Source organism: Ceratotherium simum, chromosome 6, assembly GCF_057802395.1.
Source record: "Ceratotherium simum simum isolate JZ-2026a chromosome 6, ASM5780239v1, whole genome shotgun sequence".
In the NCBI taxonomy this organism is placed as follows: Eukaryota; Metazoa; Chordata; class Mammalia; order Perissodactyla; family Rhinocerotidae; genus Ceratotherium; species Ceratotherium simum.
In genome coordinates this window covers 5,236,288-5,258,582 of record NC_141905.1, presented here as the reverse complement: position 1 = coordinate 5,258,582, position 22,295 = coordinate 5,236,288, and the positions used below count along the sequence as shown (strand labels likewise).

The following is a 22,295-nucleotide window of genomic DNA, read 5'->3' as shown; positions in this document are numbered from 1 at the left end:
AAGAGAGAGGAGGAGCCTCATTTGTTGACAACTTTGGCAAGAGCTTTAGAGCAACGCGATGTGGGTGGCAGTGGGCAGAGAGGTGAGTGGCTGGTAAGTGCCAGAGTGTGCATGGGCCCAGCATTAGGAAGATGGTCTGTCGGAGAGAGGAGGGATGGGGCAGAGGAGGCCCCAGACTCAGGCACTTGGAACCTGTGTCCTCCCGTCCTCCACTGGTGGAGGTGCTCCCTGGTGCCTGCTGATCCAGCTTCCTTCCCTGGCAGCTCCACAGTCCAGGCCCCTCATCCTCCCTATTCCTGGTCCCCATCATGGGGTGAGCAAGGCCCTTCTTCATTTGGCATCACAGATGCCTCATTCTGGAACTTTCCATGTGCTGTTTCTCCTGTCTGGTGTGTTCTTCCCTGAGAGGTTTCCAGAGCTGGCTCCTTCTCAGTGATGTTCCTCACAGGGGACTTTCCCACCCCCACCCCCTGCAGTTTCTTCCAGCCCAACATCTGTTTTCTTCAGTGCTCTTACCACTGTTGGAAATTATCTATTTAGCACATTGTTTTTTTTGTTCCGGTCGGTTCTGCAGCCCCTGAAATCTAAGTTCCCTGACAGCAGGAACATCATGGGCTCATTCATTCTTGTTTCTCAGCACCTGGGAGGGGTACCAACACAGAGAAAGCTCTCAGTGAATATTGGAGAAAAGAAGGGATGAATGAGTGTTGACAGGATGACTCGGTCAGGTTCGGGTATTCGAAAGACTTCTGGTGACTGGCTCCCTTGAGAGCCCGGAGAGTGGTCCCAAGGACACTGAGGCCTGTCCTGAGGCATTATCACATCAAATTCCTCATAGTAATGCACTCGCCCATGTACGCTGAACTGCATCCTTTCTCTGGGGAGCAGGATGCCTCTCCTGAGAGCCTTTCCCTGTCCCTGTTTGGGGGATCAATGCTCTTTTCCATGGTTCATACCTCCCGTTGCTGGCTCAGAGAGCTGGGGGCCCTTTGCCATCTCCCGCCCTTTCTAGGATGGGGCTATGCGAACCCCAGTGTGGCCCCATTAGCTTCCTCCCCAGTGGTAGTGGGTCTGGGCTGGCCGGTCTGCACAGGGTAGGGCCCGGGCCAAGGTCCAGAACTCCCTGAGGTCCAAGGGGCTTCTAGGGTGCCCACTCTGCTGCCCATGGGAGAAGCCCCAGCTCTGTCCCTCATCAACCTTCTTGGAGAATTCTTCCTTCCCGGGGAGCAGCAGTGGACAGCTGGCTTTCTTGGGAGGATGGGGTAGGGTGGTGTTGGAAACAGTCTCTTGTAAGGAGAAAAGGACTTCTGTTGGAGAAGCAGCTTCCTTGTCCCTGTTCCTGGGGAATGGCAGAAGGGCTGCAAAGTTAGCTTGTACTCTTGACTGTTATTCTGCCCCCAGCCCTCCCCCAGTGCAGCTGAATAACAGCTTCACAGGCTGAGAGCTGACCTTTTCAGCCAAGTAAGAGCAGGCGATTGTAGCTGGGGCTGTGGTCCCTTGGGAGTGCTGCCTCAGCCTGCATCACTTTTTCCAGGTGTGAGGAGCCAGCTGCTGACAGGGACCTTAAACTCTCTCTGATGGCTCAGTCCCACCAGGGGCTGCCTGAACAGAAGGTAGAAATGCAGCAGCTGAGGGCGTGCAGGGGCTCTGAGGGCTGTGTTCGCCATGTGTGCATGTCCTCGTGTGTACTTGTGGGTCTCAAGACAGTTGCCATCCCCCTCCTATTCCCTGAGAAAATGAAATAGTCCTGTGGGTTGAGATGGTTTTAGGCAGGGGGACCACAGGGACGGGACTGGAGGGGACTTCTCCCCCAGCCTGAGAGGACTGGCCATGCTGTTGTGATGCACGAGGTCCCAGGAGCCCTACCAGACTCGTGGACCCATGGGCACGATCATGCTGGAGCCCTCCCTGAGGACGTGCTCACGTAAATGTGCGGAAAGCACGCCTATGCAGACTTGGCCAGTCGCTGCCACTTTAAAGGACTTGCAGTGGCCTTGGAAGTTGCTGGAAGAGGAGTGGGCACTGGTGGACGGTAGTCTCAGGGAGCCACCTACATGCCTGTCCCAGGCGGCTCTCAAGTGGTCCTTTCAGCTGTGCTCAGATCTGGGTCAGAGCCAAGGCCGTGGAGCAGTGAGGACCGTTGGTGTCTAGGTGAAGGGATGGGGCTGCAGGAGCCGCTAGTGGCCTTGCCTTGGGACTGGCTCGCACTCAGCCCCACGTGGATGGTGCTGTGGGAAAGCTGTGTGTGGGGCAGCTTTTTTAGACACAGGCCCTGATCTTTCACTGAAGTTTTCATAGGGTTTACTAGACATAATGCACCTGATGAACTCCATCTGTCAGTCAGTTATTGCTGAGAAACAAACCACCCCCAAACTTAGTGGCTTAGATTTTTCATGAGTCTATAGATCAACAGGCAGTTCTGCTCTGGGCTTGCTTGTGCGTCAGAATTTAGCTGGCGAGGGGCTGGGGGTGGCTGCCTAGGCCGAACTGCTGCTTCTCCCTGCATGTCCACATCCCTCCAGCAGGCTGGCTCAGGGATGTTCTCATGGCGGTGGCAAGGTCCAGGAGTGGACACGGAAATGCATAAACACTTATTCAAACCTCTGCTTATGCCAAATTAAACGTCTCGTAGGACAAAGCAGGTAATGTGGCCGAACCCACAGTGGGAGTTGGAAGGGTCTTCAAAGTGACAAGGCAAGAGGCATGGGAAGGGGGGGGCCATTACCAGGGGCCTGAATGCAGCTAATCTGCCATATTTGGGAACATCATTTACACCATGCTGATTAAAAGATAGTTTCTCAACCAGTATCGTGCAATAGAACCTTCTGTGATGATCCATCATATGTGATCTACATCTGCACTGTCCAATATGGTAGCCACCAGCCCAGATGTGGCCGTAGAGTGTTTAAAATGTAGCTAGTGTGAACTGAGGAACTGTGTGATTTTATCTAATTTTAATGAATTTAATTTTAAAGTAGCCACATGTGGCTAGTGCTGCTATGTTGGACAGCACAGATGGAGGGGGAAACCGTCGTGGGCACAGGTGAAAGTGGTTGCATGCCTGGCACAGGAGTCTGCTGCTGGTTTGGGCATGGATGTCTGCTTAGTGCTGAGAGGTTCAAGCTTATTATCGGCAGGTGTGAGTTGTGCTGTGCTCAGGAAAGGGAGGGCCAGGGTTGACACTAGCCCTGTGTTTTTCTAGTTAGGGGTCCCCTCCCCCTCTGGCACTTACGCTCCTTGAGCCATCTCTGCACATTGCCCCACCATTCCCTCTGATGGGTGAAGAAGCTCTGAAGAACCTCTTCAAAATTCTCTTTCAGGAGGCTTTGGGGCTACAGATCTCTGGGGCAGGAGGAGACTGATGGGGACTGCATGGCGTCTCTGGGTCTCCCAGGGGAGTTGACAGACTAGGGCCTGTGTGTTGGAGCCCCCAGTGCTGGGGCAGGTGTGAGGCACTGTGTGGTCTTCTTTTGGTCACCTTTCTTCACTTGGCAGCTTTGGGGGGCCCTGGGGCTTGGTTAAGAGGAACTGTCCTGCTACCTGGCACCTTCTTTCTGTCTGACTAGGTGGGCAGAGCAACACTGAGCCCCCCGTGCTCTGCTGGGCAAGCAGCTCTGGGCACGTGTCTGAGCTCTAGGAGCCAGGCTGCCAATGGATGAAGCTGGCTGAACTCATGGCTGTGCTGGAACATGAGTGCCACGGGCTTGAATATCAGGCACGCATCTGCCATCTCTAGAAGGCTCCCAGGGCTCTCATTTGGGCACTGCTGTGCCCTCCCCATGGGCCATTAGGAGGTTGGCTGTCAGTGCCGCCTAGGTGCAGGACCCTGAGACATAAGCAGGGGGACCCTCAAGAATTGTGGCTCCTCACAGTCCTATGAGAACGGCTGTCAGGGACTTTCATCCTAGTTTACAAATGAGCAAACTGAGGCCCAAAGTGGATAGATGATTTGCCCAAGTGTTAAGGAACTATGCTAAATCCTAAGTGTTGGAGTCCACGGCAGGTGCTCAGACCCTATTCCCGCTGTGGTGGGAAATAGGGACCCTGTGCACATTCCCCCTGGCACCCCAATCCTGACTGCCGTGGTGCTCTGGTCTCCTCCCCAGCACTGTGTCTGGCTTTCCATGGCCGCTGTTGTCATGTCCAGTTGGAACTAGATTTACAGGTGAGCCTGTCTTCCTGGCAAGATGGGCAGCTAGGGGACTGCTCAGCAGCACACATGGGGCCTGCATGTGTGTGTAGAGCTCAAGAAGTTTGTGGAATGGGCATGAAGTGAAAGTTTGGAAGAGGAACTGGTTGAGAAAACGATCTGGTTGAATTAACGCTGTTTACTTTGAATTTGATTCTGGGTGACTGGACGGGCCGGGGCGCGCCTGTGGCAGCGCATGGTCATCGCAGGCCCGGGGAGAGTACAGCCTGTGGGGTGTGGGTAGAGCGTCCATTAAAGGGGGTGGCTAAGGTGTGGGCTGGCCTTTGGGAGCTGGAGTGCAGCTAAGGGCCAGATGAAGGAAACAACCACTTTGAAAAAGTGGTTACGGGTTGAGACTTGGGGCTGCAAGTGACCGAAATCCAGCTCAAGGTGGCTTAGGAAAGAAAGGGTATTCTTTGGCTCATGGAACTGAAAAATCTCGGAGAAACAGCTTCACAGATGGACCCAGGGGCTTAAATGACATCGTCAGGACGGTGTCTCACTCTCAGACCTGCTTGCCTCTGTGTTGGCTCTACTGTTGGGCAGGCCTCCCTTTGGAGAAGCCAGATGGCTCCTGCAGGGTTGCTGCTGAGGGAAGACTGGGCCCTGGTTAACAGGAATGTTCAGCAGCCCCTGGCCCTCACAGGAGTAGGTTTGCACCTATGTGCATATAGCTGGGCCCCAAGCTCCTTCTGGACGCCTGTTCCCTGGTGATTTCTTCCAGCTTCCCCTGCTCCCTTCCTGCCCTAGGCTTGCATCCTGCCTTCTTGGCGACCACGGGGGAAAGAGCAGGCCTCTCTCCCAGGTGCTCCACCAAAGTGCCAGGATGGCACTCAGGGGACCATCTTGGACCCCTGCTCACCCCTGAACCACTCAGGATTGGAAGTTCTGGTTGGACTTGGGTTGAGGGTCACCCCAGCTGGAAAGAGAGTGGAGGAGGAGAGTTTCATCCAGGAAAATCAGGTCCTTGGAAGGAGACAGGGTCCCAAGCCTCAGGGCTGGGGTGTGAGGGTCCAGGCTATTCAGTCGCAGGATTGGGGCAGGGACTGAGGCTGCGCCTGCTCCGGTCATGGCAGTCAGCGGCCTCAGCTCGCCACTGAAGACCAAGGAGCCTCAGCCGCGGGGAGGAGAGGGAGGTGGTGGGAACCCGGGGCCAGGGCTAGGACCCACCACCACATGTAGCTGTGGGGACAGATCTGCTAGACCTTTCACTCCCATCGGGTGAAAGCAGTAGGGAGAGAAAGGGAGCTCTTCCTGAAGGACTTGCAGGTCACAGGCCATGCTGGATGGCAGAAAGTGCTCCCCATGGTGGGAGACACTTACCCTGGGGCTGGATGCCGCTGAGGGACATTGGGACTAAATAGATGCCTTCTCGCCTCTGTTCAGTGCGTCACTGAGGCAGACTTGAGCCCTTGCTTCTGGCGGTGGCCTGTACAGGGGGAGTGTTGGAGTTAGATACCCTCCAAGGTCCCGTTAAAGACCATTCTCTCCTCCTCTTCTTCTCCACTGCTCAGATATCCGTGGGCTCCAAAGCTTTCTGGACCAGGCCTCGCGGCTGGGCCTTGACGTCTCTTTACAAAAGGTAGACAAGAACATTAGCCACGTGTTCACCAGCCTCTTCACCACGATGAAGACGGAGGAGCTGAACCGCTACCGGGACACGCTGCGCCGCGCCATCCTGCTGCTCAGCCCGCAGGGGGCCCACTCCTTCATCAACGAGGTAGGTTGTGGGGCCTGGGGCCATAGAAGCCACTGCCCAGGACTCCACGGGGGTGGCTCAGGTGGACTGCAGGCACAGTCCACTCACACATGGACATGGGGACCCGTGGGTGCTGGGCCCACAGCACATGCCAGGAAGGGGGAGACCCCAAGCACAACTTGGCTCCTGACTGGTCCCCAGCAGGTGACCCAAGGCCTACCCAGGCTCTGAGAAGCTGGGGATGGCTGCTGGGAAGCCTATTTACTAGTCATTGCCAGAGATTTCTAAGGCAACACTCAGGCCTTTGGTTTATTTTTTTCCTTTTAATTTTCCTCTCTTTGTTGACAGGTGTAAGCCTCTGGGGATAAAATAAATTTCTAGTGCTCTGCAGAGGTGGGCAGACCTGCCTTGGGATTTATTATCACCTGGAGGATGTGTCGGTAGCATATCACCAAATGATACTTGGTGCACGTGCTTTTTTTTCTGGTGCCTGGGCTAATCAGAGATTTTTTAAAAAAACACCTGTATTAGGAGTTTGGCCCTTCTCATGAAGACGGAGCCCACCCATTTAACAAAGAGTCCATTAATTTCAGAACAGGCAACTAGAAGTACTCTATGAGCTGGCTGATTGGTGCTGGCCCTGGTGGGCTAATGGCAGAGAGGTGACGAGCTGGAGTTGCTGGGGTTGTGGTGTATCTGGGAGCAGGGGTGGACTGAAGGAGTCGTAGGGTGGTCGAAAGCTCCCTGTGGTTCCCCTATAGCCCCAGTCACCTTGTTGGCCCTCCCTGATCGAAAGTAAACTGAAGTAAAGAGCAGAATTATACTAATTCCATTTGATGTTTTTTGCTTGCTTATTCTGCGTTCCCCTCTTATTAATTATTACTCAAAATGCTGCCTCATGCATCAAGAACCAGCACAAAGCCCACTGCTGGAGAACTGAAAATTCAGAACGCTTAATTTGGTGCAATTGGCTGGCAGCCCTGATGCTTTTGGCTAATCAGGCCCCAGATCCCGCTGGTGGTCAGCCAGTCTGTGACGTCTTGTCGGCACTCGACGTTTTCACCAGAACACATTTCCCTGTATGAACTGATTCAGGCCGATAATGGGCAGCCTAGGACTAGCAGCACTAATGTGTCAGGCTTTCTCAGAATGTTCCCAGCAGTGGAAGTACCAATGTCTGCTCATAGGAAAGCTTTTCTCCTTGCTAAATTCCCCCAGCCAGAGTCTGCTCCGGTGATGGTGTCTGCTAATTCCCTCACAGCCTCCCCCCTTCTCTCTACGTGCCAATCCGTTGACTCCTCTCCTCGCTTCCTTTCCTCCTTGTCACTGCTCTGCTATTCAGCTTAGAAGTGGGAAGAATATTGGTTTTGGAGTTAAACAGATTTGGGGTCAAGTCCCAGCTCCCCCACTCTCTGTTTGTGTTACCTTGGGTAATTTGCATCACCTGCCTAACCTCAGTTTCTTCATCTGTAAAGTAGGGATGAAGGAGATGACAGATACGAGAAAGCATTTGGCCTATAGCTTCTCAAGAAGCATTCCTTCTCTTTTCACTGCACGCATTCATCATTTCCCTTCCAGATGAATTCAGTCCTTACTTTGTTTGTAGGCTTTGCAAAGATATAACACATAACCAAGACTGGCCTGAAGATATGATTCCAAAGTGGTTAATTATGCAAACTCCTGTAGTGTTGGATAAGCTCGGCTTGGCTTTGGCCTGTTGCCTCCTCAGTCTCCCAGACCATGTTTGCAAAGCCTTTGCTTTGCTGGGTGCCGCAGAGCTGGGGATGCACCTGGAGTGGCCGCTCTTCACGTTGGGCAAGAGCGACAAGTCCCTGGGAGGGGTGGCTGGCGACTGTGGGGAAGGATGGCATCTGGGCTCTGTTGCCTGCAGCTCCAGTTGGTCAGGGTCTTAGTCTCTGGTCCCATGCCATCGGGAGGCGGGGGATGCCATCATTTCCTGGGTGTCCACCACAGGCCTGGTCATTTGCGTGCGTCTTCCAGTCCTCCCACTTTGCAAAAGAGGCCACTGAGGCTGAAGAAGTTGGATGACTTGCTTAAGGTCATGCAAGTAGCCACCTGGGGCTTGAACAGCATTCAAATCCAGGTTTGAGCCACTCCTGAGTCCTCTCTGCTGCATTGCTGGGATGACTTCAGAAAAGACAATGCATTGCAGTTACTGTAGGGGGGAAACACGGCCTGCGGGCTTCATGGGGAAGGGTGGTTCAGCTGCCTCCCACCACGGTCTGGCAGAGGTTCTTAGGGTACCTATGCTCAAAGAATTTTAGTGTATCAGCTAGGTGCAATGGGGGAAGGACTCTGGCCTCCAGAGGTGGACGTGACCTGTGTGGCTGGCTAGCCCAGCAGGTCCCCTCGGAGAGACCTGGGGGTTGCGGTCCCAGCACGAAGCCTTCATTCACTGCCCGGAGGCATTGCTTGGGCTTATTAGCAGACTGCCCCAGCCTCTTCTTTGTTGTGACAAGGATGGAGGACATGCGCAAGGGTGGCCCACTCCCAGGATATGTCCTGAATTTCATGAAACTCAAAACACTGTTGCAGGGAAGTAACTGCCTCACAGCCCCACTGCTATTGATAACGTGTTGATATTGTGCCCAGTCAGCTGGCATGGACGAGCTACAGGAGGGGTCGAGTATGTGGCCCTCCCACTGTCACTACTTCCCTTCCGCACTCAAAACTCCTGGCTGATGGGAGTGAGAGAGGAAGATGGCTCTGCCTCAATCTTTTATGTTTAGCTACATGTGAATTGGTTGGGAAGGCTGGCATTTACATTGTCATTAGTGACAAATTCTACATGACATGGAAATGGCTGCCTGGGACCTGCCAGGCTGTCAGTGTGCTGTGTTGGTTGCTGCTTCTCTGCCCAGCATCCAGGGTGGACCTGTTTACTGTGGGGGGCTCGGCCTGGGGGGGCCCGTGAACCACTGGCCTCTCCGTGGTCCCGCTTTACGAGGGGCTACCCTGGCTGGGGGCTGCAAGTTCAGGGAACCTGGCCTTGGTGGTGGGTGGGTGGGCAGTGCAGCAGGCTGAGGCACCAGGGCCTGCCTGTGGGGCCCTGTGGGCTCACGTAACAGGCCCCAGCTCAAGATCCGCTCTCCTTCCGTCACGCAGTCTTGATTCCACGTCCCCTTCTCTGAGGTCTTTTCATCATAGTCTTAACAGCCGCCACATCAGTGCATTATCTTTAAAAGGCTCCCCTTGGGGAGACTGCCCTCAGGGGTGACAGCACTCTGGTCTCCTGGTCCCAGACCTGGAGCCACCGTGGGACTGCCCTTGGGGGCTATCGAGGGCACAGGCCATGGAGGGAGCCCTTCCTCGGGCAGGGAAGGCTGTTCTGCCCTGGGCTCAGCGTTGGAGCTGTCTGAGTGGGGGTAGGGGGCTCTTTTCAGTTACCCCCTAACTGGGAAGTGAGTTAGACTCATTCTTCCTCAGCGGGGCCTCGGTTCTTCTCTGGACCACTGGCTGCTGAGCGGGGTTTCAGTGGCAGTGACAGTCACCATGATGCTATCCTCATGCAGCCTGTCAGCCTGAACCACCAGCAGGGGGAGGTGGGGATGTGGGTGTCCTCTCCTCACTCCAGGGCCGTGGAAGTCCTGAAGTGATCAACGTGGCAGCCACGAGGGGGCCGAGGCAGAGGCCTTGCTCCTGGAAGTCCTGCTATGGCTGCTTGAGCCTTCTCTCTTCTGCTCCTGCGTCTCTTCTTTCCTTTCTCCAGCATTTAATGAGTCTGGGTGCTGGGCCAAGTTCTGTGCTGGGCACTGAGGCTATTGTCCCTGCTCTCACAGGCTCCCAGCTTGGTGGGGAGGACCAAGGTGTCAACAGACCCCTTCATCTGCAAAAGCAGAGGTGTGGACCAGTCCTGTGAGAGCACCAAGGACGGAGCAATGCTGTATGGTCAGGGAGAGATAGGGGTGGCCAGAGGGTCAGTGATGCTTCCTGGAGTAGGTGGCACTGTGGCTGGATCTCTAGGAACAAACTCTTGTTAGCCCCATAGCCAAGGTGGGCCTGGGGGAGTGGGGTCTGGAGAGCCCCAGTATATCCAGGGCCTTGTGTGTCACGTGGTTGCAGCAGTGAGTGGGCAGGGCAGGGAGGTGCTGGAGCTGAGGCTGGGATGTCAGCAGGAAGGGGCTCCCTAGTCCAGGGCGGGGACCCTGAACTTTAGAACTGGTTTGCTCTTGGGGTCCTTTTCAGGGTCTTCGAGGTTAACGGCCTACACTACACTGCATAACCACAGCCCGCTGTTGGGGTATGTGTGTCTTACTGTTCCTTCTTCTCCAGATCAGGTTTGATGGGGAGATCTCCAGTTCACAGTCAGTTTTGGCCTTGGGCTTCATCTCATCTTCCTGGAGGAGATTCCACCCATCTGTGTATCTGTCCATCTGTTTATCCATCCATCCAACCACCCATCCGTCTGTCCATCCGTCCATCTGTCCATCCATCCGTCCGTCTGTCCGTCCATCCATGCATGCATCCATCCGTCCATCCATCCGTCCATCCATCCATCTATCCATCCGTTCATCCCCTCAGCCACTGAATCATCCATCTCTCCAGTATGCATTAGGTGCCAACTACGGACCAGAAACTGTCAAGTACTGGCTGGGAACACAGAGGTAGTGCCATGCACCATGCCCATAGTTCTGCGAGGCATTCCCAGTGGCCGGCCGAGAGGGCACACCCCAGGGCTCTCGTCCACTGAGGCCCCCTCTGGGCATGTGTGGGGACTCCAAGACTTTGTCCTTTCAGCTCTCATGTGTCGTCTCTGTGCCCCCGTCTCTGGCTGTACTTAGGCCTCTCCCTTTCCTTTTGTATCCTCTTTATTTCCTCTTCTTCTCTCCCTCTCTGTCTCTTTTGTTTTACTGGAAAGAATAGCAAAAGTGAACTGTTTTAAGGCATTTGTGCATTTTGTGGAGAAGAGTTGCCACTCCTTGCTCACAGTTCATGAGGCAGATGGTGCAGCCTGTCCAGGCCCCATAGTCCGAGCACCGTCCATCTCCGTGTGGCCTGCGATGTTGGGCAATCTGTCCCTCCCACGAGAATGTCACCCCTCAAGAGCAGGCACCAGTGGTATCCACTATCTTGTCTTCCGAGAGCAGCACAAGGCCTGGCCCACAGCGGCTGGTGAGGGAATAAATGAGTGGATATTTTTTTTATTTCTTACCTCTGTAGAAAGGGCCCGAAGCTGGGTTTTTCTTGTGTGTGCCTTGGTTGCCTTTTTGGCTGGTCAACAAGTCCTTGGCCATCATATCAGCAAGGGCTTTGGTCTTAAAACATCTGCTAATGTAAGACTTAAATGTGCTTAAGAACCCTGCGCTTGGCCTGGGTAGATCAGCAGATGGGGGCTGGGCTGCCCTGCAGGTGGGACGGTCCTGGGCCCAGCTGTGCTGCGTAGTGGAGGAGAGCAGTGAGCAGAGATGAGTGTGTTGGGAGAGGGTTGAGGATAAGCAGCAGTGCAGGCGGGTGTGGGAGACTGCACACACACGCACACACACAAAGACCCAGGCTGACACAATGACACAACCAACCAGCCACATACACTGGTACAAGCAGACTCTTGGACTAGCACAGCCCAACAGGCAGACACACACACACACACACACTCATGCAGACCTACACATAAATGCACACACACACACACACTCATGCAGACCTACACATAAATGCACACACACACACACACAAGCACTCATGCAGACCTACACATAAATGCACACACACACACAAGCAGGATGCTGGCACTGCTGGTGGCAGAGCAGCCTGGGGAAGGCACTGCAAGGTTGGGAAAGAGACAGCAGGTCCCAGTGACAGCGGCAGCAGGTGGCGTTCACCTGTGCAGTTAGACAGGTATTAGTGATCTCTTTCTGTAGCGAGAAGGATGGGAGAAAGAACAGCGAGGGGAACAGGCTGTTGGTAGGACAGCTCCCCGTTGCTCTGGGAGTGGGGGTCACCTTTCACCCAGGCTGGGAAGAGCAGGTGAAGGTGAGGGGACAAAGATGGAAGGGCCACTCCCAACATCCTTCCCCACCCCCGCCCAGATGGGCTTTCCAGGCAAGGAGTGTGGCTGGAGGCTAATTTCTTTTCTTTTCTTTTTTTTTTTTTTTGGTGAGGAAGATTGGCCCTAAGCTAACATCCATTGCTGGTCTTCCTCTTTTTGCTGAGGAAGATTGGCCCTGAGCTAACATCTGTGCCCATCTTCCTCTATTTTGTATATGGGGTGCCGCCACAGCATGGCTTGATGAGTGGTGCACAGGTCCACGTCCGGGATCTGAACCCGCAAACCCTGGGCTGCCGCAGCAGAGCGTGTGACCTTAACCACCACACCACCAGGCCTGCCCTAGAGGCTAATTTCATCCTTACTAGAAGCACAGCCTGGGTTAACTCCTGGCTTTGACTCAGTTGCTTCTCAGAGTTTGCTGCGTTGAATGAGTTTGCCTCCACAATTTGAATATAAAGACTGTGCTTTTTAATACATTTATAGCAAAGGTAAATTAAGTAATCACAGTGTTCTGTTGTCCCACATGATATATGCAAATATTTCTCTCTCCAACACGATAAATCTTTAGCAGACGACTTGATCACTCAGAGCTAGGCTAATTCTGTGCCATTTAAGTATCATTTACCAGAATATTTTAAATTACTAATTAATTATAGAAGATTAATTTTTAAATGTGGCCTCACATTTGCATTGAATTATATCCTACTGTTTACGGATTTGAAAGCCTTTAGTACTTTAGCAAAAGTGCTACGAGTCTGAGAAGTTTATTGTTTCCCTTAGAAATTCTTAGAAATGAGATCAGGAGGAAGAGATACTCTCTAGAGTTTGTTCTGGCAGGTTTGGAACTCAGTGGATGGATGCTCAAGACAGCCAGAACTCAGGGCCAGGATGAGACGGGGAAGGGACCAGGGAGCCGTCCTGCCAGGGCCTGTGTCCGACAGTCCACATGGCCACTGGCCCCTTCCTTCTCTGTCCCCACACTCCTCTCATCCTTCTGAACCCTGTGCATGCTGGGGAAGCCGTCGTGGTTTCCCTCCCTGGGCACGAACCAGCTCTGGTCTTACCAGCCTCTGTGCTCTCCGGCCCACTGCCCCCTCTCGGTGACAGCAGCGTCACATCCAGGGGCCTGCGTGTCCTGAACACATGCCATGGTCACCCTCAACCCAGGGGTGCACAGCACCCACCACTGGTGCTGTGGGGTCTGTTTGTATCTCCCTCCCCGTGGGGCTTAGGAGGGCTTGCCAGCAGACGCTGGAATGTGTTCATCTTGGTTAATCGCCTTTTTGGGGCCTGTGGACAATGTTTGGCAAGCAGATGGATGTGGAATCCCAGGAGCTCCGACCTCTGCCCCACGCAAACATTCTCTGGAAGGTTGATCGCCCAGCGGGCAGACTAAACACGTTCTCAACGCTCGGCAAAGCAGGGGCAGCTGAGTAAGACATTGTTTAGAAAGAATTTAATGTTTGATTTTTGATATTTCAAAGGAGCCTCCAAGCCCTCATCAGGGAAAATGCTGAATGCTGCCAGACCTTCCGGTGTGAGTTTTCTGGTTGAGTGTTGTTTCTATGAATCACGCCACCCTGTTCCCGGTGCTCAGGGGCACAGAAAGGCCTTAGGCTGTCGGGGAGGCCTGTCTGCTCCTTCCTGGGGTCAGAGAGGGATCGTGAACCTGAAGTGTGGGCCTGGAGACACCTGGGGTTCTTTCCTTCCTTTGTGGGCCATTAAATAGCCAGCAAAGTGTCAGTTCCTCCCTGTGGGAGTCTCTGGGGCTTATTAGCAGGTGGCCCCTTTGGCTGGGGAGGCGGCAGGCATGAGAAATAGGCTTTTACAAAGGGACACAGCCTGCAGCAGCGAAATGACTCAATTACCCTTTCTGCTCTGGATCCCCGAGGGCGTTCAGCTTGGGGGGCCTCCCTGACGTGGTGAGTCAGTGATTGCTGATTGAAGGACTGGCTGGGGGGCCCAGTGGGGAAGTGGCAGTTTCCCCAGCACTGTAGGAAGCCAGAGGGAGGCTGGGGGGTGTTAGGAGAGGCAGAAGTGACATGAGCTTATCCAAATTGGCATGGATTCATCTGGGAGAAGCTGTCTGTGCTGTGCAGCCCACGGCTAGTGCCGTTCTCTGCGTGCTTCCAAATGGAGCCCTTGCTTGGTGCTAACAGGAAATTGGCCTTGGTCACCTGGGCCCACGCTGCCAGTTGGCTTGGAGAAGAGAAGGCATCTGCATCAGTCACTTGGTGCAGTGTAACAAACCATCCCCAAACTCAGTGTCATGAATCAATGAGCGTTTGTTGTCACTCAGTCTCCCGGTCAGCTGACTTGGGTCAGACTCAGGATCTTGTGTGGGTCACTCAGGCATCTGTGGTCAGCTGGCTGCTCTGCTGGGACTGGCTGGTTAGGATGGCGGCTGGCTGGCTTTAGGCTGGAGTGACGGGTGCCCGGCCACGGGTCTCTCATCACCAGGCACACTAGCCCACACTTATTCATATGGCAGCAGCACGGTTCCAAGTGAGCAAATGTAAGTGCTCAGGGCCACTTGGGGCCCAGGCTTAGACCTGGTCCATTGTTGCTTCTGCTGAAATCTGTTGGCCAAAGCAAGCCAGGGGGTCAGTCCAGATTTAAGGGATAGGGAGGGAGATTCCTAGGAAACTCCTCTTGGGGGAAAGTACAAAGGCACATTGCAGAGGGAGTGGATACAGTAAAGGGTGGTGAGTTGGGGCCATTTTGTCATCTGTCTACCATGCCCCAGTGTGTAGACGAGCTTCCCGGGAGGAAGCAGATAGCTCGCAGGTCTGTGGCTGATGGAGGCTATGTGTCCCCTGACTCTTATTTTGTTTCAGCCTTGCCCAACTTTGGAGTGAGGATGGTGAGGAGGGGGATTTGGAATAGAGAGAGATGGAACAGGCCTTTATTTATCAAGCTCTCTCATTTAGACCCATTAACTCACCTCACCTTCTCAACAGTGCTGGAAGGGAAGGGCTAGTACAGAGTGCTGGAGCTTGGGGGATTTAGGGGTTTGCTCACGCTCGCACAGATAAAGTGACAGAGCTGGGACGTGAGTTCAGAACTCCTTGACTCAGAGCCAGCTCTTTTCCACCTTGTGTCATTGGGAGGAAGAGGAAGGCTGTTGCCCTTGACAGATCAAGGGGAAGCCCATTTTCCTCCTAGAACATGACAAAGGATGGACTCGATGAACATTGCCATTGAGGAACAGGTGGGATGGGGGAAGGTGGACTGGACACCTCTGAGAACTCATCTGGGGGACAAGAGACCCCTCCTCTCACCCCTACCGGTCCTGTCTCGGCCAGCACAGCAGCAGAGAGCATGAGGGGCTGGGCGGGCTGTCTGTGCCTCTCTTCTTGGCAACTGGAAGAGAAGCTTCCTTGAGACCCTGAGTCACCAGAGAATCTGAGGGCATTTCACATAACCCTTCCAAGGTGTGGTCAGTGGGGCAGGGAAAGGGCAGAGTTCTAGACCTGGCCCAGCTCCTGTCCCACCGCCTCACCATGTGGTTGTCTGAGCTTTGGTTCCCCATCTATACAACGGAGTTCATGACACTTGACTCAGAAGGTTACTCTAAGAATTAAACACGGGGAGCATTCCAGGGTGCAGGTCTCCCCTTTTCCTCTCTCACCCTGAGAGTGCCCAGTAACTGTCGCGTGAATGGGGAGATGAATGAGTCTCCCAGTTGTAAAGATATGGGGCACTGAGGGCATTGAGAAAAACAAAAAAAATCTTCTGTGATTCTGGGCAAGGTCAACATTCCAAATTTTGAAATGTGCTAATGGTTGACATCAAGGATTCTGACAGTGACCTGCTGCTGGGTCTATTGACTGAAGGAGAGAAGTGGGCATGGTTGATGGACTGTTAACAGGCATATCTAATACTCATTTCTCAGCGGTTTGCTGTGCAAGAATGGCGTGGCGTCTGCCTCCCCCCAGTACGTTACCTGCACATCTTTGGTATCTGCGTCCATGAGGGATGTCAGGGAGAAAGCAAGGAACGGAGGTTGTGGTCCATGATTGGAGCCATGGAGACTGGGGAGGAAGGAGTTGCTGTAGGAGACCAGTGTGGAGGTGTGGGAGAAAAGGACCAGATGAAGTAGAACATCGAAGGAGACATTTACCAGGAGAAACACGTTGCGCATCCCCCAACCGCATCCACGGAGCCCTAGCTCACCGGCAAGCTGGGAGGGCAGGTGTTGGGTTCCCTTTATGTGGGAGAGGCAGCACTTGAACCACTTTAATCGCAGGAACAAGAGATGGGGCCGAAGACCGGAGTGTGTCCCTCCTCTCTCCCTCCCACACCTACCCATTCTCTTCACAGGAAATCAGAGGCTTTTAGGTACTCAGCTTGGGACATGGTGGTGCATCTTCAGGGGCTAGGGTTGCCGGCAGCATGGAGGAAGGGGCAGTGCCTTTGGAACAAATAGCCACACAGTCAGATCCTAGCTCACTCTCGGTGCCGTCTTTTTGAGCCTGTTTACTGGTCTGTAAACTGATATAACACTACATCCCCCTAGGGTTGCTGTGAGAATTCAGTGAGATGAAGATCTCACGAGAGGACCCAGTGCAGGGCTGGTGCTCCGTGGTTGGTAGTTGTTACTGTGTCTGTGGATGGTGTTTGGCTGAGATTGTAGAACCAACCTGGGCTGCTGGAGTCCAGGGCAGAAGTGTCAACAGCTCAGAGGAGCAGCGCTGTGACCAGCCTCGTAGAAGGACGCTCCTCACTCGCTCGGTGTCAGGAAGCATAGCTCCCAGAGCCAAGTGAGGTAAACCTGGGGTGGTGGGGGACGGGGCTAGCAAAAAGTGACCAAGTGCTCATGGCCCTCAGCCAGCCCAGCTGGGATTGAGGACTGGCCTTTTGTCCAGCACTCGACTGGAGAGAAGTTAGGGTCCATGCGGGATGGCGGAGGAGAGGGCATCTTGGTGCCCCCTCAGCCCCTGATGCTGGCCGGGCACGCGCAGGTCCTGCCCGGAGCAGGGCGGGAGTGCTCAGGGCACCTCTCCTCTGGGCTCTCACTGGCCGGTCCCAGCAGGCACAGCTCTAGTGGTGTCTCAGGACTGCTGGTCGCTGGGCTGAGAGAAGGAGGGTTGCTGCTTGTGCTCTCTGCCTGCAGGGTGACTCTTCAGACGAGAAGGACTCCTGCAGCAGCCCATCAGGTGGCCAGCCAGCACCAAGACAGAATGAGCCCCTGTCCCCGGACCCCGTGCTCTGGGTGCTTTGGGGGAGAAAGACACAGGCCCTGTCCCTAAAGAGCTGCCAAGCTTAACCGGAGAGAAAACTTGCACTCAGGAAGAACTGTGAGCAAGAGAATGGGGCGCCTGGCTGTGAGTGCACAGTGGAGACGGTTCCACACCCAGCACAGTGGTGCGGCAACGGAGCTGCGTGGCTGCGTTCCCTCTCTGATCCACAAGAGTCAAGTGGGTCCATCCAACCTAGGCAACCAAGGAACCACTCTGGGATAATTCTGTCACTTGGGGCTTTTGAAGACAGCCAAAGGATTAGATAAGAATGGCAAAAGCCACCCTTTGGCATGCCACACAGATATAACACAAGTCACAAATCTGAATGCTCACGACATCCAGGCAGGAATATTAAAGCATAGAGGAGGTGGGCTATACGATGACCTGGGAATATAGCAACCGTGGGCACCTGGAGGACACATCCTTCCCTGAAGGGGATGGTCAGGCTCCAGCGAGGTTCCCAGGGGAAGGCCTGGTGTGGCCACCGCTTCCTGTGTCTCAAGAGGAGCCAGAAATCTGAACTTTACTGTGAAATCTCTTAATTTTTAAATGTTGGCAACTAATTACAAAATTTTTAAGCTCTCTGTTGGCCAACTCTGCCTGTGGCAGGGCCGATAAGTCTTGCAGATGCCAAGTGGCAATGTCTGCATTGCCACTTCTATATGGTCAACTGAAGCATATTATATATGGGGGTGGTGTGATGTGAGCCCCTTCTCCTCCTCCTGTTCTAAGACCAGCCATCCTCCTTAGCGCAGTGTTCCTAAGAGTTCTCGTTTGTCTCCTGGATCACTAAGGTACCACCCCCATTTTCTGTGCATCCAGTACTCTTCTTGTCCTTGCTGAGCTGCCTTAGGATCCTTCTTTGTATCTGTAGGGAGTTCTTGGCCTTGTTATCTGCCGTTGCTCAAAGTCCCCGTTAATTGCTAACTGAGCATGTGAGGTCAACTCTCTAGATAGAGGGTCGTTGTTGGTATTGGTTTGTGCCTCTAACAATACTCCACAGTATTGCTGCTAGTTACTTATCTTGGGACCGGCAGCTTTCAGTTCACGGGTCTTATAGCTCTCCAGGGCCCTGAGAGCTATTGAGTATGATACAGGGAAGTGGGCAATCTCCTAAAAGCCTGGCTGATGTACTTGGTGACTCATGGAGTGCCAACTCTGCATAGCCCTTTTTGAGCACTGGGGAAGCAATTGAGAGGTGAGGTTGGTCCCTTCCTGTAAGTGAGACATGGTTTAGAAAAACATGGAGAGTGAGCCCACAGCCCAAGGCAGTAAATGCCTGAGCCCAGGCTGGACCAGGCTCCCCTGAGATGCTGCACCCTGTGTGACTGTAGGCCACTACCTTGCACTACCTTGCCAGGTCTCAGTTTGCTTGTCTTGAAATGGACTGAATGTTAACTGAGCATCTAGTATGGAGCAGACCCTGTTCTAGGCACTGGGGTCACAGTGGGCCTGAGACGGACAGGGTCCCTGACTTCAGAGAGCTGGCATTCTGGTGGAGGTGGGGGCAGACACTAAGCAAATAAATGAATAAACCCAAAGGAATTCAGGTAGTGATAACCTCCATGGGGAAAATAAAGCAAGGAAAGAAGAGAGTGGTTTGTGGGGGTGCCATTTTAGATGTGGTCAGGGACGGAGCCATCTAGAAGGAGGTGTTTATGGAGAGACCAGAAGAATGTGATGGAGCCTGTCAAGCAAGATCTGGCTGCAGAGTGATTCCAGCAGATGGAATAGCACATGCAAAGGTCCTGAGGCTGGAATGAGCTCGGCACACTGGAGGATCAGTGAGGAGGAGGGCGTGCTTGGTTCAGGGGAAGCCAGAGGAAGAGTGGTGGGAGGTGAATGTGGGGAGGGGTCCAGGTCAGAGCACAGAAGACCTTGCAGGCCGTTGTAGGACTTTGATCTTGGTTTCAGTCTAATGAGAAGTCTCTGGGGGTTTGTGAGCAGGTCAGTGGCTGTGATCTGGGAAGGAAACAGGCTGAAGGTGTCATCTCTGCCATTCTTTGACTCTATGGGGAGTAGCCTAGGGGCACGGAAATTCTAAGGGGAAGGTTATTCACAGGCCACAGAGAGCCAAGCATGTGGAGCTGAGTAGGGCTACCCTGGGGGAGATGTTCCCTCTGCCCCCTCTGCGTGCCAGAGCTGCAGGGAGGGTACAGGGCCCCAGGTGGGCAGCCTCCTTCTGGGCTCCCTGCATGGGCCCGTGGTGTGGGAGATCAGACAGGCTCCTGCTTCGTGTCTCAGTGAGCGAGTGAGCACAGCCTCCTGCAGCCACCCATGGCGGCTTCCTGTGAAGAGCAAATAATCAGCCTAAAGAGCTTTGCATTTTATTACTGTGTGTGCAAACGGGCCTGCCTGGCTGCTCCAAGGACTCTCCTTCTGGAAGGGCCAAGAGGACATGCCCTTTGCAGTGCAGTCTTTCCTCTTTCCTTCCCCAGGGGTTCAAGGGAGCAGCAGGAACAACAAACCCAACCCCAGCTACCTTTTCCTCAGTCACCTAGTGAGCGTCGGGCAGGCCTGCTCCGGGCCCCTGCGCACCTCCCCAGCCTGCGGGCTTCTGTTGTTTCCACTTGTGCCAATAGGTAGACAAATTTGGGCTGCTGTTGTATATTTGTGTGCGTGTACGTGTGTGTGTGTGTGTGTGTATGTGCGTGACAGGGGGCGGTTTGCTCATGTGTCTGGCCTTTGTCTGCCTGCTTCCACACTGGCACTGTGAACCTGTGCAGTGCCCCCCTGCCCCCACAGAGGACCCACCAGCATTGTGGGAGACAGTGATGTAGGGCTCTGCCTCTGCCTGTCCCACCCTTCATTGCTCGTGACTGTGGCCCCTCCATGCTCAGCATCACCCATAGGTTCTAGGCCATGGCTTTGTGGCTGCAGCTGTGACCTCTGCTCCCTGGGTTTGGGCTGCAGCTTTCCCCTTAGGACACCATGGGCGGAGTGCCCCCCTTCTCCTGTTGTGACCCAGTGGATTCAAATCCTCATTCCCGCCGCTCCTTCCAGACCCCCAGGGGAATTGCAGTATTGCAGTGGGGAGTAGGCCTGCCTGGCGTTGCACACAGCCAAAATCGTTACATTACTTGGTGCATAACCAAACAGTTGTGGAGTGCCTCCCCAGAGCTGGGGCCTTCTAGAGCTTTTCCTATGAAACCTGGATCACTTGGCTCTGTTACCATGAGGCCCAGTTGTAGACTGAACTTGACTGCTGCCCAGGCCCACCGGGGAGGATGCTAAGGGACTGCAGCAGGCGGGTCCCAACTGGTCTTCCAGGCTGGGCTATGGCTTGCCTCCCACCCCTCCCCCATGACCTCCCCCATGGCCTCCATCCACACCCCACCAGGGCTCTCCATGTGCTCAGACACCGTGGGGTGGCCCACAGGGTCAGTCCCATCAGGGGCCACAACTATACCTAGGCATCATGGGAAACCTCAGAGGCCAATGAAAGATGGAAAAAAATCCCTTTTTCTGTGTAATGGGGAGCACTATTTGCACATTTAATTCAGTGGCTAATTAAAAAAATCATGACTTTTACTTTCTGTGAGGGGAAGTATCCTTTCAAATCTGGCTACTTTTAGCTTCCGAAAGAGGGAAAGTTGTATAATAAGCTAGCCGGGCACCCAGCTGGGGTCTGGAGCCAGGAGAGGCTGAGCAGGGAGAGTTCTGGCCCCAGGGCTGCCCATCCCTCTTCTGGTGGTGTTTCTTCCCAGGAGGAAGGAGCGGCACCCAGAATGGCCACCTGCCCCAGGAAATGCAAAGCGAACACACCCCTGGCTCATTAATTGCTCTCAGTGAATGTGCAGAGAATGACCCTGCTTCTCCAACAGGGTCAGAGAGAGGAGGCTTGGCATGTGGCACGTGGGACCTGTCCTCAAAGTGAGAGGACAGTGGAGGCAACAGAAAGAGCAAGGGCTCGGGAGTGATACAGATGGGCTCACGCTGAATGTGGGCTCACTGGTGAAATGGGAACTGAGTCCCTGCGCACCCCCGGGGCTGTAGAGACAGCGTGTGGGCACTGCCCAGCACTGCCGGGGCTGGGGCAGGTGATGAATAAATGACCACCCTGCTCCCTGCCATGGCACAGGGCTCCTCAGGGCTGACATTCTGTCCAGATCCAGGCTGTTATCACCACTCCCATTTTCCAGATGCAAAGACTGAGGCACCGCAGGGTTATATTTGGGGGCCTGGAGTCTCCAGTGGAATACTTCTAAGGTAACTCAGGGTGAGGAGCCACAGAGTGGGCTTCCGGGAAGAGGAGCCAGAGCAGTGAGAATGTGCATGGCCTATAGAGTTAGTGCTTTGGGGGTTGGGATCCTAGCACTGGCCTTGTGCCTGGTGGCTGTGTGCAGGTTATAAAACTGCTCCAAACCTTCGTGTTCTCCTCTCTCAGGTGGGGATAGTAGCAGAACAACATCATGAGGATTTGATGAGAGTTTGACAAGATGGAGCATTTGAAGTGCTTAGGACACTTCCTGGTAAACAGTTATGTGCTCAGTTAGTGTCCCTGGTATTACTATGATGATGGTGATGGTGATGATGAAGGTGATGGTGGTGATGATGAACGTGATGGTGGTGATGGTGATGGTGATGGTGATGGTGGTGTTGGTGGTGGTGATGTTGGTGATGATGATGATAGTGATGGTGGTGATGATGGTGGTGATGATAATGATAGTTATGATGATGGTGGTGGTGGTGGTGATGATGATGATGATGGTGGTGATGACAGTGATGGTGAGGATGGTAATGATGATGATAGTGATGATGATGTTGATGACGATGCAGCTTATGCTTCCTATCAGAACCACTGCCTTTGGCATCACATTTGTCTTACTCAGAAACGTAAGTAACCCAGAGGTCTCAGCTCAATCTCAGAGTGCTCAAAAGTGATTTATTTCATTTCTGATTGGTAGATGGCGGTGAGGTAGGGACAAGGAGTCTTTACTGTGTGGGGTTAATGGGGTCCAGGGATCCCAGGTCCTGTGGTTATGGGGTTTGAATGAAAGTTTCAGGGAGATGTTCGAGCCAGGAGCACCAGCACATTAGGGAAGAGACAGAGCATCCTTCTTTGTCCCACAGTGGGACCAGGGTCACTATGAGAAGCTGAAGTCAATTTTGGCTGCTGGAAGAAGGATCCGAGAGCCGTTCATTGCAGCGGCTCTA

The 22,295-nt window shown here is 53.8% G+C and overlaps 1 protein-coding gene across 1 annotated transcript in view; it reads left to right on the top strand.

The window, feature by feature from the left end:
* The window catches only part of GRID1 (glutamate ionotropic receptor delta type subunit 1), a 707,967-nt gene that overhangs the window by 223,498 nt on the left and 462,174 nt on the right, over positions 1-22,295 (top strand). The window contains exon 4 of the mRNA XM_004432480.3: positions 5,704-5,909. Within this exon, the coding sequence (XP_004432537.1) occupies positions 5,704-5,909 (206 nt within the window). The remainder of the gene's footprint in view (positions 1-5,703; positions 5,910-22,295) is intronic.